The following is a 14,539-nucleotide window of genomic DNA, read 5'->3' on the forward strand; positions in this document are numbered from 1 at the left end:
GACTAGATTATAGAGTCTACACGCACCACACACCTTTCATCATGGAATCTACGTCCCTACACGCGCACACCTCAACAGGGAGGCACAGAGACAATTCAGGGAACAGACACAGACATTGATTACTAGATTATAGATTGTACACTCACCACACACCCTTTACCAGGAAATCTACCTCTCAACACGCACACCTCAACAGGGAGGCACAGAAACAACACATGGAACAGGGAACAGACACTGATAGTGATGAGGACTAGATTATAGAGTCTGTCAGAGTATCCGGCATCTTGACATTATTCTGTCACTTACAAAATTAGATGTGGGTTCTCTTTCTGCTTTTTATACTTAAAGAAATAGTCTTCAAGAAGTTTGTATAGAAAAAAAAGTTCGAAATGTTCATAGAAAGTTAGTGATCTTGTGTGATAGGAAGTACTTACTGTCAGGCACATTCTAGATGAGTTAGGCAAGGAACAACTTACTAACATTATAAGCAGTACGTAGCAATTGTTTACTAGATCAAACCATTGGTTTCAAAATTGTACTTTTCATTGACTTTATAGCACTTTACATGACTAGAGTTGCAATGCAAGTTTGCAAGTTGTCCAGACTCATAGAAAGAGGTACAGATTTTAGATTGGATATTGTAATGAAGTTTGGTATACGTGAATAGGAATTACATAATGTATTCTGTACAAGGTCTCTGTGTCAAAGTAACAATCTTTTTTCCTAAAGAATGACTAGAATCTAAATAATACAAACATGTTGTTTGGGGAGGTTCTATGAGGTTCTGGGTGTTTTTTGGTGATGTTTCTTGTAGTCTAATGAATACTTATTCGTGTGTTCAAGTATGCAACATTACACGACTTGAATATTGAATATTAAGTTGTTGTTTTTTTATATTCATGTGGATTCTGAGTAAGGTAAAATTTATGATTGACTTTTGATATTACCTGCATCATCAGTGACGGTCGCTTTCAAATTGTTTTTTCTTGAATGTATGATTTGAGCTCTTCAATTTCTAAACACATTTGCCAACAGAGAGGAGTGCTTACCAACAAGTTTTTTGTCAGCCCTTTGACCCTTCTCAAGTTTAGATCTTCGAAAGTCTACCATATGGCACAATTACGATGACTTCAACAGTCATCTATTAAGCTACTGAGGAAACCTTCACGGGGCCTTCCTTGTCTTGTTTTGAGTTTCTTGCTGAACACAATGTTGAGAGGTTTCTGTTGCGGGTGTCTAGTGGCATGCGGTAAAATGTGGCCGAAGATAGACCATCTGCGACGGTGGACGTTGTTTTGTAGTGGTGATGTTTTACACTTGTTGTACAACTTGATAATGCTGATGCGGTTGTAACTAATATAGAGAAGAATATCGATAGATATCATTCATGCAAATTAAGGCCTAATTTGCATAATTGATAGGAAAATACTATTCTTCCGTAGTGGTAAATGGTGAGCCCGACCTACAATTCGTTAGCATCAGCGGGATGTAGTTTTGAAAGTAAAGGAGGCACAATTACGATGACTTCCACGTCATTTCTGGAGAAGGCTTAATTAGTACCTTTTGGGCTAACACCAAGTTTTCCGACTGGACAACAAAACCAAGTTCATGCCTTGTAAAATCTAAATCAACACCACAACAGGTTACATAATTATAGATTAATTAAGTCATTGGAAAAACAAAGACAGTACGTCATAAAACTGGTCTGGCTAAAATAGTAACGTCATATCTAAACAAAAGACAGGCTTCATAACTGTTTCCGGGCTAAACACTGACTTTTTCAGCTGAACACCAAAACTAAGTACATGCCTGATAAAATCAACACTAACACTACAAAGCATTACGCAATTATAGTTCTGCTTCATTGGCAAAACCAAGTCCATACCCCCATCAAACTGGTCTGACTATACTAGTAACCACGCTCCTAGCCGGGAACCCTGACAGCGCCTTTGGAATGTATCTGAGAAAAAATACATGATAAAAGACCAAACAACGATGCTTCATACAATTGCTCAGTATGAAATCACTAAGCTCAGAGGAAGATCATCATCCAAACAGAAGTAATACGGCATAAAGTAGGTATAAGACAAAGACAAAAGTTGGCATTGACTCAATAAGTATACGTGTTATGGGGACACAGTTTCATGGGTTGAACAGGCAATGTTGTGTTTCAGATGTATTTAAGATGGGAGAGGGGGTGATCTAGTTATCACCCTGGTCTTCTTGCTCGCTCGACCAGAGTGTGAAGTTCTCCCGGAGTAGCTGCATGATCAGGGTGCTGTCTTTGTATGAATCCTCGGACAGGTAATCCAACTTCGCTATAGCCTCGTCAAACGCCTTCTTCGCCAACCGGCACGCTTCTTTGCTGTCATTTCGGATCTCGTAGTGGAACACTGAAAAATTCAGCGCCACCCCCAGTCTTATGGGGTGTGTTGGGCCCAGCTCGGTAGGAGCCTTCTCGTACGCTTTCTTGTACGAGTCGTTGGCCTTCTTCATCAAATCTTCTTTCTCGCTGCCTTCGCTGATTTCCGTCAGGTAGCGTAAGTAGTCTCCCTTCATCTTGAGGTAGAAGACTTCAGCCTCGAGATTGCCGTCCATGTCGACCCCGGGGATGAGGATGTCTTCGAGCAACGCCAAGATTTCTCCGCACACCTCCTTCATCTCCGTCTCCACCTTCTCCTGTAACCACCTCGCCGCCTGCCGCCCGATGTCCGACTCCTCCAGCCCCTGGTTGGCCTTCTTCTGGTCCAAGGACGTGACGATCCGCCAGGCGGACCTTCGGGAGCCCACCACGTTCTTGTAGGCCACGGACAGCAGGTTGCTCTCCTCAAGCGTCAGCGTTTGGACTCTATCCTCTCCCACCTCCTTCATACACTTCGCCATTGTATCGTACTGCTCCGCTTGTTCCGCAACCTGGAATGATCATAAGAATGTATCAAAACCGGAAGGTCCGCTGCAGTACCGAAACAATCCACTAGGAGTCCTATAGCTATCATCGAGGTTGACTTTCATTTTCCGACGCCTAGTAGGCTACCCACATCCCTAATATCATAAGGATCAATCCAAAGCTTCTCGGGTTATGCTACACACACACACACACACGCACACACACACACACACACACACACACACACACACACACACACATAAACACAGACATACGGCACCGAAAAAATAACCTTTTCACGAAGGTAATACCAAGTGATCAGAGATGGCAGACTTCACCCCCTGCATGCATCCCCACCATTGCTATCATTTAACCATTTAAGAAAAATGCAAGGTAACTGCAGCTGGACGGATTCATACTCAAGACAATGTTGATGTTAATTAGCTGAGTACGGGAGCTAAATAAAACTAGGCTTTAGGCATTTGATGACAAAAGTTGTATTAAATCTGTACATTAATTTTAAAGTTTATCAACTCGATTATACATTTATTGTTTGATACAAAAAAACTCTTTCATGCAATTTCAGGCGCATTTAGATTTATGAATTAGTAGAAGTTGCTTTACGAATGTTTACACGAAAACACACACGTACCGTGCCACACACACACACACACAGACACACACACACACACACAGAGAGAGACACACAGAGAGACACACACAAACACAAGCTAAAAAGAGATATAAAAAACCGTTATGTACCTTTGCCCTGTAGACCTTTGATTCAATGTCATCCCTTGTCCAGTCTTTAGTGTTACAGTGATACACAACTGCAATGGGCAAAACATCAACAGTTTAGTAATGTATACGTAGGTATTTATTTTACAAAAAAGGCCACACCTTTGGCACGTTAGAGGAGAATGCAACACAGCCGGTGTATCCCGTATCACCCAAGGTATCGGCCCTACCGCGGGTCGGAACGCCCGACAAACGAAGATGTAGACTATTTTGGGGAGCAAGCTAGATACGGATACAGGTCTCTCTCCGTTCCAGAAATTCTGTTCAAATTGTATATTGGAACTAGAGTTCCAGGACCTCATACCTTCGCCAAATGATTTTAACCTTTATGACTGACGTATTAGGAGTGTTTCTCATCAATTATAAATCATACCAGTTGCTTGATTTAGAATATAACATGTCCAAAGTATGAGATTAACAAATTATAAGCTTAAAAAGAAGGTTATGCTAATATTCATCATAAATTATGCAAATTAGAATCTGATTTGCATAATCATCGTCCAATCATACTAAGCATCACACAAGCTATCTATATAATATACCAAAAATCATGACCATCCATCAAGGCCATCTTGTTTTAGTATTTTCTCATAAATTATGCAAATGAGGTCTTCATGCAAATGAGGGCGCCGCCCGTGAGGCCTGCTGAAACATGTCTTGGTTTGTGCACAAGGAACTTTGTTAACCAATGCTTTCCTCTTCTGTGTACATGTGCAAACGTAGTTTGACACGACACGACGTACTTGGGTGAACAACGAGGTAATTCACACAACTGGCTCCCTGACGACTTACCACACAACTACAACGTAGTTCAGCCAACTACGACTTAACCCTATCTACACCGGGGGGGGGGGGGCTAAAAGTGCTCGCGCTAGCTTTATCGTCCTATAGCTGCTGAACGACGTGTGCTAGGACTACCAAACTTGGTGACTTCATGATCAAATTTTCATAAATTATGCTTATTTGATGACGTCATCAGCCAAAATCCAAGATGGCGGAGAACATAATTATTTTAGGTGTAAACAGGCTTTTCCCCCTTCAAATTCGTCCATACCTGCTATGTTTTCAACCAAAAAAAACCCTTAAAATCAACGTTTCTAGTTCATTTTAATTGTGTTTTGGGGTCTCAAGTAGCAAAAATTGTATTTCTAAAAAATTCGGATCACCCATCCAGGATGGTGGATCCCAGGGGATGGCTGAAGGCATATGACGTCATTCTATGACGTCATTTTGACGTCGACGCAGTTACCACAACAGAGGTCTTGTCAGACTTAATTATCAAAGAAAAACCCTTTTTTTATGAATACTCGGTTAGCACGATCAGTAGTTACAGGAATTACCTATATAGACGATTTTAGCCAAAACATTACATTTATGACGTCATAATTACGTCAACTTAGCCAACTACGACTTAACCCTATCTAGACCGGGGGGTGCTAAAAGTGCTCGCGCCATCTTTGACGTCCTATAGCTGCTGAACGACGTGTGCTAGGACTACCAAACTTGGTGAATTTTCCTAGAATTTAGTTGGCAACAATATCATTAGTAATAGTATCAATTTATGATTTTTTGTGTTGCCATGGCAACCAGTTTTTGACAGGCATATTTTCCGAAATGCACTAATTTCGGTTTAAACAATGAGGTTTCAAGGCTTTCTTGCTCAACCAAATTTTCTTTCCTACATTATTAAGATCCTATGTAACCTAATGTAACTTTCATGATTAAATTTTCATAAATTATGCTAATTTGATGACGTCATCGACCCAAAGCCAAGATGGCAGACAACATAATTAGTTTAGGTGTAAACGGGCCTTTCCCCCTTCAAATTCGTCCATACCTGCTATGTTTTCAACAACAAAAAAACATTAAAAGTAGTTCATTTTAATTGTGTTTTGGGGTCTCAAGTAGCAAAAATTGTATCTCTAAAAAATTCAAGATCGCCTTTCGAAGATGGATGCCAGGGGATGGCTGAAGGCAGATGACGTCATTCTCTGACGTCATTTTGACGTGTACGCAGTCACCATTGGCAACAAAGGTTTTGTCAGACTTCATTATCAAAGAAATACCCTTTTTTGTTAAATGATCGGTTAATTCCATCAGGTCTTATAGGAATTCCCTATTTAGATGATTTTAGCCAAAAATTACATTTATGACGTCATATACGTCATAACAGTACCCAAATTTTATGAATTATAAAATTTTACATTAACATCACTCTCTGCAAATTTGGTGATTATACCACATACCGTTCTGTAGTTATGACGGCCGGGCGAATGACCCCCCCCCCCCCGTCCAGGAAGTCTTAAAAAAGCCCGTCTAGATAGGGTTAACCTACCGCACCAGCTATCCTTTACTGAGAAACTAACAATACAATACCGTAGGCAGACTCTCCCTGGTCTTCCTCCCCGCTCGTCCAAACCGTGAGGTTGTCCCGGAGTAGCTGCATGATCAGGCTGCTGTCTTTGTACGCTTCGTCTTTGAGGCCGTCAATCAACTCTAACGCCGCGTCAAACGCCTCCTTCGCCACCCGACACGCTTCTTTGGGGTCATGTCGGATCTCGTAGTGGAACACTGAAAAACTCAGCGCCGCCCCCAGTCGTACGGGGTGTGCTGGGGCCAGCTCGGTAGTAGCCTTATCGTACGCTTTCTCGTAGGACTCGTTGGCTTTTGTCACCATATCCTCTCTCTCGCTATCTTCGAGGATTTCCGTTAGGTAACCGTAGTAGCCTGCCATCATCTTGTGGTAGAAGACTTCAGCCTCCAGTTCGTCGACTCCGGGGATGAGGAACTTGTCAAGGAGCGCCAAGACGTCGCCGCACATCTCCTTCAACTCAGTCTCAATCTTCATCTGTACCCTCTCCGCTTGCTCAATTTTGCCTGGGGCAATGGCCTCTTGACAAATCGACATGGCGACCCTCAAGGCGGACCTTCGGGAGCCCACCACGTTCTTGTAGGCCACGGACAGCAGGTTCCTCTCCTCCGGCGATAGTTTCCCGCCCGTCTCCACCAGCTCTTTCACGCACTTCACCATGTCTTCGTATCTCTCCGCTTGTTCCGCCACCTGAAATGATAACAACGAGATATCAAACCCGAACGTTTCGCTGCAGTAACGAATGAAACCGCTAGGAGGCCCATTCTCGAAGTTGACCTTTGTTTCCCTCCCCCTGCTTACATCCCATGTACCGTAAAGATCGATCCGCAGCTTATCGATTGAAGCTATTAATACACTCACCCACGCAAGCACGCACACGCACACGCACACACACACACACACACACACACACAAACACACACACACACACACACACACACACACCAAAAAGAGTACTTCATCTTAACAATTTAGCTCTACGTACCTTGGCCCGCTCCAACATAATTTTCCTCTGCAAGTTTGCTGATTCAGCCATTGTCCGGTCTTTAGTGTTGCTGTAATACACAACTGCAATAAAAGAAAAACACAGTGCAGTAGTGCATGTATTCATCATGTCGACACGGAGGCTGACCTTTCCCAAGTACTGAACTGCCCATTTAAGGAGGAGGCACACCACGTTAGAGGAGAATACAAGACGGCCGGTGCATTCCGTAGTACCGCGTGTCGGGACTTCTATGGTTTTCTATTCCAGTCAAATCTTAACTACGACGTAATTCCACCAGCTAAGACGTAGTTTGACACGACACGACGTACTTTGGCGGACTACGAGGTAATTCACACAACTTGGCCCCCCTTACGACTTACCTCATAACTACAACGAAGTTCAGCCAACAACGATGGGGTTCACAACCTGCTTCTTAATACGACCTTGACCTACTGCTCCAGGTATCCATTATTGACAAACTGACCATACAATGCCGGAGGCAAACCAAGCTGATCTGTAGATCACCATACCAACGGTCCTTTACTTATAATCACCCATCCAAGTAATTGCAGGTCACAGTCATGAATCTTCTTATGCCCCTCCCCGACTTATACAACTATTATAGCAGCTAGTTACCTGCATACAGACCAACATGTAGCAACAAAGCAGAAAAAGATGGCAGCAGATTATTTGACTCTCACATAAATTGATTTTCTTATGAATACATGTACCGTAAAAAAGTGATAAAGATGTTTTTATAATTCTAGTTTTATATTATTTGCAGGATAACTACCTGCTGTCATCACCATCAGGCTCAAATCCATTGCTCTTTAAAGGAGGACCCCCGGTTACGTGTCTCCTCGTGAGGCCTCCGGCATTGGATGGTCAGTTTTTCAGTAATGGATAGATGACCAATCAATTCCCGCGTTTAAAACCAAAGGCGGTTATCGTGGCATTGGATGGTTAGTTTCTCAGTAATGGATAGCTGACCAATCAATTCCCACGTTTTAAAACAAAAGGTGGTTATCTAGGTGGTTCCTTTCATATGAAAATTGGAAAAAATAGGTTTTATTCATCCATTTGGGTCAAAAGAGTAGCTCCAGCTATCATTAGCTCCGGCTATCATGATGGCTTACATATCTGCTTGGTTTCCCTCCGGCATTGGATAGTCACTTTGTCAGTAATGGAATGAACAGACACATTTTAACCACTAGCCACGCGGCCTGGCATAGTTGCAATTGTGTCAAAACATGGCATAAAAATGTTCATCATAAAAACCACCTACATATAGCCACTTAATCGTCGCCATGGCAAAACTTTTCTTGCCTTTCTTGTTGTGTTTTGTTGTGCCTGGGCATCTTAATAAGGTAGCAGCGTCAACATATGTTTTGTTTGTTTGTTTGTTTGTTTGCATTGCATACCCGGCAAACCACCTAATTACTGCACCCCGCAATTACTTGGATGGGAGATTATAAATAAAGGACAGTTGTTATAGTGACTTACTGATCAACTTGGTTTGCCTCTGGCATCAGATGGTCAGTTTCTCAGTAATGGATAGCTGGAGCGGTAGGTTAAGTCGTGTGTTAACGCAGGTTGTGAACTACGTCGTAGTTGCCTTAAAGTATATCGTAGTTGTAAGTTAAGTCGTATTGCGTGGGCCACTTGTTTGAATTACGTCGTTCTTCGCCCAGGTATGCGCGCCAAGTGCTTGGCTGAATTACGTTGTAGTTGAGTTTTGACCAGAAAAGAAAACCATACACGTTTAACCTTACGGGACGTCTCCACCGTCGGAAGGACGTTTTCTACCAATCAAGTATGTGGTCTTAGGTTCGAGCTGGAATATTTTGGGTGTATCCGAAAAATTTCGTAACACAACAAAAACACTGGGTGGGTGACATAAATACGTTTGAGGCGTCAGATTTACCCACGCTCGTACCCAGCGCCGTGAAGAAGCCATAGGTTTAAATCGTGGGCTTAGAATTATGTCACATTCTTGCCGATCAAGCTCAACAAAATAAACTTCTGGAATTCACAGCTGTCGTTTTTGTTTTCTTTTGTGCTTTTTCTTGTTCCCCCGCGCGTAGTTGTGTACACAAGTACGTAACGGGCGACCTTCTACACTGGTAGTCGTTAATTCTTCTAACTAAACACGTCGAAAACAAGACGCAAGTTCGCTATCTTGTGGGGGTAAAATGTTGCTCAAGTGTGTTATGTTGCAAGAAACGGAGATTTACAAAGTACCTTATCGTTGGCGCTGTTAGGGTGTTAAGATTACCTCTCTACATTGCGCTCGGAGGGGAGTTATGTCACGGACCCTACTTTGCCACAGGAGGGAGTCTCGTATCCAGGTTACTTTGCGCAAGCAGTTCCCTGATTGGCGCGCGGTTAGTCCCCCCTCTTCTCGGTCCCAGGATGCGCACTTTAACCAAATAGCGCCATCATGCGACCAGTTTATGTATTGCAGGTGTTACACAAAGGCTTCCAACGCTATTTGGGTGGGTAAGCTGACGATCTTTTTTTTATTTTCGACGCTGCGGAGGAGCGTGAGATTTACCATCGAATGGCATTCAAACACCGGTGGTACAAAATGATACATTTCTGTGAAATATTCACCAACAGACATGGCCAGAAAATGCAAATTTTGGTAAAATCTTACCTTTCGATTCTTGCCTAGATTTACACGGTTAGTAAGCCGGCAGGACAGTTTAGACACAACGCGCTCACTGAGCAGGTAGAAAGTGGTTTCTAATTTGAATACCACTACAACTGGTGCGAGTAAAACCGGTTTTTACGGAGTCTACTATATGATGCAAAAATGAAAGGGGGGCATTTGAATTTTTTCGCTGTAAGAATGTATTGAAATATCAAACATAATACATGTATTGTCGAACAACTTAGACCGTAAGGAAAACTAACGTTTGATGGAAAACACGGTGGCACGGTGGCCTTGTGATAAGGGTTGTTTACTCACTACGCTTATCGAAAAGAGTAGGGGTTCGTCCTGATTTGATTAGGTCAAATGATATGCAGCTTGCAATCTTCAGCGCAAACCTGGTGTGGAACGCGGCCTTACGCCATGGAGCCACAAACTCCTACAAATTGGCCTCTGCCAGACTAACTACGTCGGCTATAGGGGAAATATTCGCCTGGGAAGTTTGCTTACCCTACGGTTTCATTCGCAGGAGTATTGTGATTACAGTTGTCCGTATGTTCGCAGCAAAACTCACGATCCCTTTGCTGCATTAGTATGTATTTAAGCATGTCGACTGCTGGTATTCGCAAAACGATGTCCTTTTTTTACACTAATACAAGAGCGAACACAGTGTTACCGGTCGCCCTAATTTGGGGCGAGTTGGTAGTAAAAAATACTTGGGTTTTTCTCCAAGCAGATGTTGGGTTGTGTTGAGCATCCTTTGTATTTGACACCATCTGTTGTGCCCAAAGGAAGCCTGGTTCCCAAGGTAAATGATAAATAATAACTTTATTGCTCAACAATTGTACAAGGTACAGAGTATGGCATTCACTGGTACATAGATAACATTCTACTAGGCTAATCCGTCTATCTTATACAATATGGTGTACTAGTCTATCTTATACAATATGGTGTAGTAGTATGGGATGACAATGGGATTTTACAATTATTGGAGGAGTTTCTTACTTCTAGACATTCTTTGATATATTTCCCAATGTATACCATGCATGGGTTGTCACATGCCATTATGTACTTAAATTTGCTATTTCAGTCCATTGAGATAAATCCTGGTAAGTCCAACGATAGCATTGAGTATGTTAGGCTTCGACTCCCTACACTGCCTTTAACTAATATGATGATAATGATAATGACATTGACTGTTGTTAGTTGTGAATCGACAGACCTAAGGTTAGACTGCAATTTACAACCAAATCAGTGCACGTCTTTGTACATCTTGACCCATTCTCGTTCGTTTGCTGTGAATTTCCTAAGATGCTTCTGCACATGAGTCTACATTGTTATGTTCTTATTCAAGTACAACTTTCTGTCATCTATTAAGCTATTATCGTAGTTTATAATTCTAGTTTTATATTATTTGCAGGTAACTATCTGCTCTCATCATCATCAGGCTCAAATCCATTAAGGAAGACCCTCAGTTACTTGTCCCCTCGCAAGGCCTCCGGCATTGGTTGGTCAGTTTCTCAGTGATGGATAGCTGACCAATCTATTCCTACATTTAAAAACTAAAGGTGGTCATTGTGTTGGTTCATTTCATTTGGTCAGTTTCTCAGTAATAGATAGCTGACCAATCAATTCCCAAATTTTAAAACGAAAGGTGGTTATCGTGGTGCTTCATTTCACATGAAAATGGGAAAATTTAGGTTTTATTAATTCATATGGGTTACAAGACTAGCTCCAGCTATCATTAGCTCCAGATATTATGATGGCTTATATACCAGCTTCGTTTGCCTCCGGCATTGGATAGTCACTTTGTCAGTAATGGAATGAATAGACACATTTTAACCACTAGCCACGCGGCCTGGCATAGTTGCAATGTGTCAAAACATAGCTTAAAAATGTTAATCATAAACACCACTTACATATGGCCACTTAATCGTCGCCATGGCAAACTTTTCTTGCCTTTCTTGTTGTGTTTTGTTGTGCCTGGGTATCTTAATAAGGTGGCAGCGTCAACATATGTTTTGTTTGTTTGCATTGCATACCCGGCAAACCTCCTAATTACGTATACTGCGCCCTGCAATTACTTGGATGGGAGATTATAAATAAAGGACAGTTGTTATGGTGACTTACTGATCAACTTGGTTTGCCTCTGGCATCAGATGGTCGGTTTCTCAGTAATGGGTAGCTGGAGCGGTAGGTTAAGTCGTGTGTTAACGCAGGTTGTGAACTACGTCGTAGTTGCCTTAAAGTATATCGTAGTTGTAAGTTAAGTAATATTGCGTGAGCCACTTGTTTGAATTACGTCGTTCTTCGCCCAGGTATGCGCGCCAAGTGCTTGGCTGAATTACGTTGTAGTTGAGATTTGACCAGAAAAGAACACCATACACGTCTAACCTTACGGGACGTCTCCACCGTCGGAAGGACGTTTTCTACCAATCAAGTATGCGGTATTATGTTCGAGCTGGAATATTTCGGGAGTATCCGAAAATTTCGTAACACAACGAAAACACTGGGTGGGTGACATGAACGCGTTTGAAGCGTCAGATTTACCAATCGAATGGCATTCAAACACCGGTGGTACAAAAACGATACATTTTTGTGAAATATTCACCAACAGACATGGTCAGAAAATGCAAATTTTTGTGAAAACTTACCTTTCGTTTCTTGTCTGGATTTACTCGGTTAGTAAGCCGGCAGGACAGTCTGGACACAACTCGCTCACTGAGCAGGTAAGAAGTGGTTTCTAATTTGAATACCACTGCAACTGGTGCGAGTAAAACCGGTTTTTACGGAGTCTACTATACGATGCAAAAATGAAAGGGGGGCATTTCAATTTTTTTCGCTGTTTAAATGTATCAAAAACTCAAACATAATACATGTATTTTCAAACAACTTAGACCGTAAGGAAACTAACGTTTGATGGAAAACACGGTGGCACCATGGCCTTGTGGTTAGGGTTGTTAACTCTCTACTCTTATCGAAAAGAGTAGGGGTTCATCCTGATTTGAATTGGGTCAAATGAATCTGTCCAGATATACAGCTTGTAATCTGCAGTGCAAGCCTGGTGTGGAACGCGGCTTACGCCATGGGACCACAAACTCCTACAATTTGTTCTCTGTCAGACTAACTACGTCGGCTATAGGAAAATATTCGCCAGGGAAGTTTGTCCACCATACGGTTACATTCGCAGGAGTATTGTGATTACAGTTGTCCGTACGTTCGCAGCAAAACTCACGATGCCTTTGCTGCATTAGTATGTAGTTAAAGGCAACCTAAGCAATATTAAGGCGCTGAAAGTCATATATTCAAAATCAATTTTTTTTCTGATGTCTATCCATAGTAAGTTTAGATAACACTATCCCATTGTATATCGACCATCATGGAGCAAAAATGTGATGTCGTTGTGCGGTGGGAACTCATTGAAAATCTGAGCACTTGGAGGCCAGCCATCATTTCAAATCTTCCGAACATGCACGATTCCGACCGATAAATCCCGAACGCTTCCGAAGAAATAATCACGTGGTCATGGCTCAATGTACTTGGGCATTGTGACGTCACGCGGCCGGAAGTTACCGAAGATTGTCGACAGAAAACGGTTACGGCAGGATTCTGGGCTGATTTTTGGGGGGACCCAATAAATAAAATACTCCTTTTGTGGCTTGCTTCTGTACTATTTTTAAACGCCCAAAGTATGAAATAATGATGCAAATGTGCTAATATAGGGAAGTAAATGTAAATTTTAACCTCACCAAAAAGAATTGCTTTCCCCAGAATATTTCAAGTTTTACCCCCTGAAATCGCTTAGGGCACCTTTAAGCACTTCGACTCCTGTGGTATTCGCAAAACGATGTACTTTTTTTGCACCAATACAAGAGCGAACACAGTGTTACCGGTCGCCCTAATTTGAGGCGAGTTGGTAGTAAATACTTGGGTTTTCTCCGAGCAGATGTTGGGTTGTGTTGAGCATCCTTTGTATTCGACACCATCTGTTGCCCTGAAGCCTGGGTCCCAAGGTAAATGTTAGGCTTCGACTCCCTACACTGCCTGTAACTGATGTAATGATAATGATAATAATAATGATAATAATAATAATGATCATAATGATCATAATGATCATAATGATCATAATGATAATAATAATGATAATGATAATGATAATGGTAATGATAATGATAATAATGATAATAATCATCATCATCATCATCATCATCATCATCATCAACATCATCATCATCATCATTATCATCATAATAATAATAATAATGATAATATTGACTGTTCTTACTTGTGAATCGACAGACCTAATTATAAGGTTAGACAGCAATATACAACCAAATCAGTGCAAGCCTTTGTACATCGTGACCCATTGTCGTTTGTTTGCTGCGAATTTCCCGAGATTTTTTAACAAACGAGTCTTCATTGTTATTTTCTTATTTAAGTACGACTTGCAGTCATCTATAAAGCTACGGAGGAAACCTTCACGGGCCTTCTTCGTCTTGGTTTGAGTTTCTTGCTGAACGCAATGTTGAGAGCTTTCTGTGTCGGAGTGTCTAGTCGCATGCGGAGAATGTAGCCGAAGAGAAACCATCTGCGACGATGGACGTTGTTTTGTAGTGGTGATGTTTTACACTTGTTGTACAACTTGATAATGTTGATGCGGTTGTAACTGATGTAGAGAAGAATATCGATAGGTATCATTCATGCAAATTAAGGCATAATTTGCATAATTGATAGGAAAATACTACTCTTCCGTAGTGGTAAATGATGAGCCCGACCTACAATTCGTTAGCATTAGCGGGATGTAGTTTTGAAAGTAAAGGAGGCACAATTACGATGACTTCCACG

The 14,539-nt window shown here is 41.8% G+C and overlaps 1 protein-coding gene across 5 annotated transcripts; it reads right to left on the reverse strand.

The window, feature by feature from the left end:
- Positions 1-1,532: 1,532 nt before the first annotated feature.
- LOC136442035 (14-3-3 protein epsilon-like) lies at positions 1,533-12,471 on the reverse strand. 5 transcript variants are annotated; one of them, XM_066438630.1, is made up of 6 exons: positions 9,698-9,767; positions 8,545-8,599; positions 7,042-7,124; positions 6,062-6,746; positions 3,650-3,717; positions 1,533-2,913 (listed from the first exon to the last, which is right to left on the reverse strand). In XM_066438630.1, the coding sequence occupies exons 3-6, from the start codon at positions 7,090-7,092 to the stop codon at positions 2,203-2,205; spliced, it is 1,515 nt and encodes a 504-aa protein (XP_066294727.1). In that variant the 5' UTR covers positions 7,093-7,124; positions 8,545-8,599; positions 9,698-9,767; the 3' UTR covers positions 1,533-2,202. The 5 variants fall into 5 exon arrangements, with proteins under 5 accessions (XP_066294727.1, XP_066294726.1, XP_066294728.1 ...); XM_066438629.1 differs by lacking the exons at positions 8,545-8,599; positions 9,698-9,767 and adding an exon at positions 12,349-12,471; XM_066438631.1 differs by lacking the exons at positions 8,545-8,599; positions 9,698-9,767 and adding an exon at positions 11,825-11,846.
- Positions 12,472-14,539: the final 2,068 nt, after the last annotated feature.

This window comes from Branchiostoma lanceolatum, chromosome 9 (genome assembly GCF_035083965.1).
Source record: "Branchiostoma lanceolatum isolate klBraLanc5 chromosome 9, klBraLanc5.hap2, whole genome shotgun sequence".
Lineage (NCBI taxonomy): Eukaryota > Metazoa > Chordata > Leptocardii > Amphioxiformes > Branchiostomatidae > Branchiostoma > Branchiostoma lanceolatum.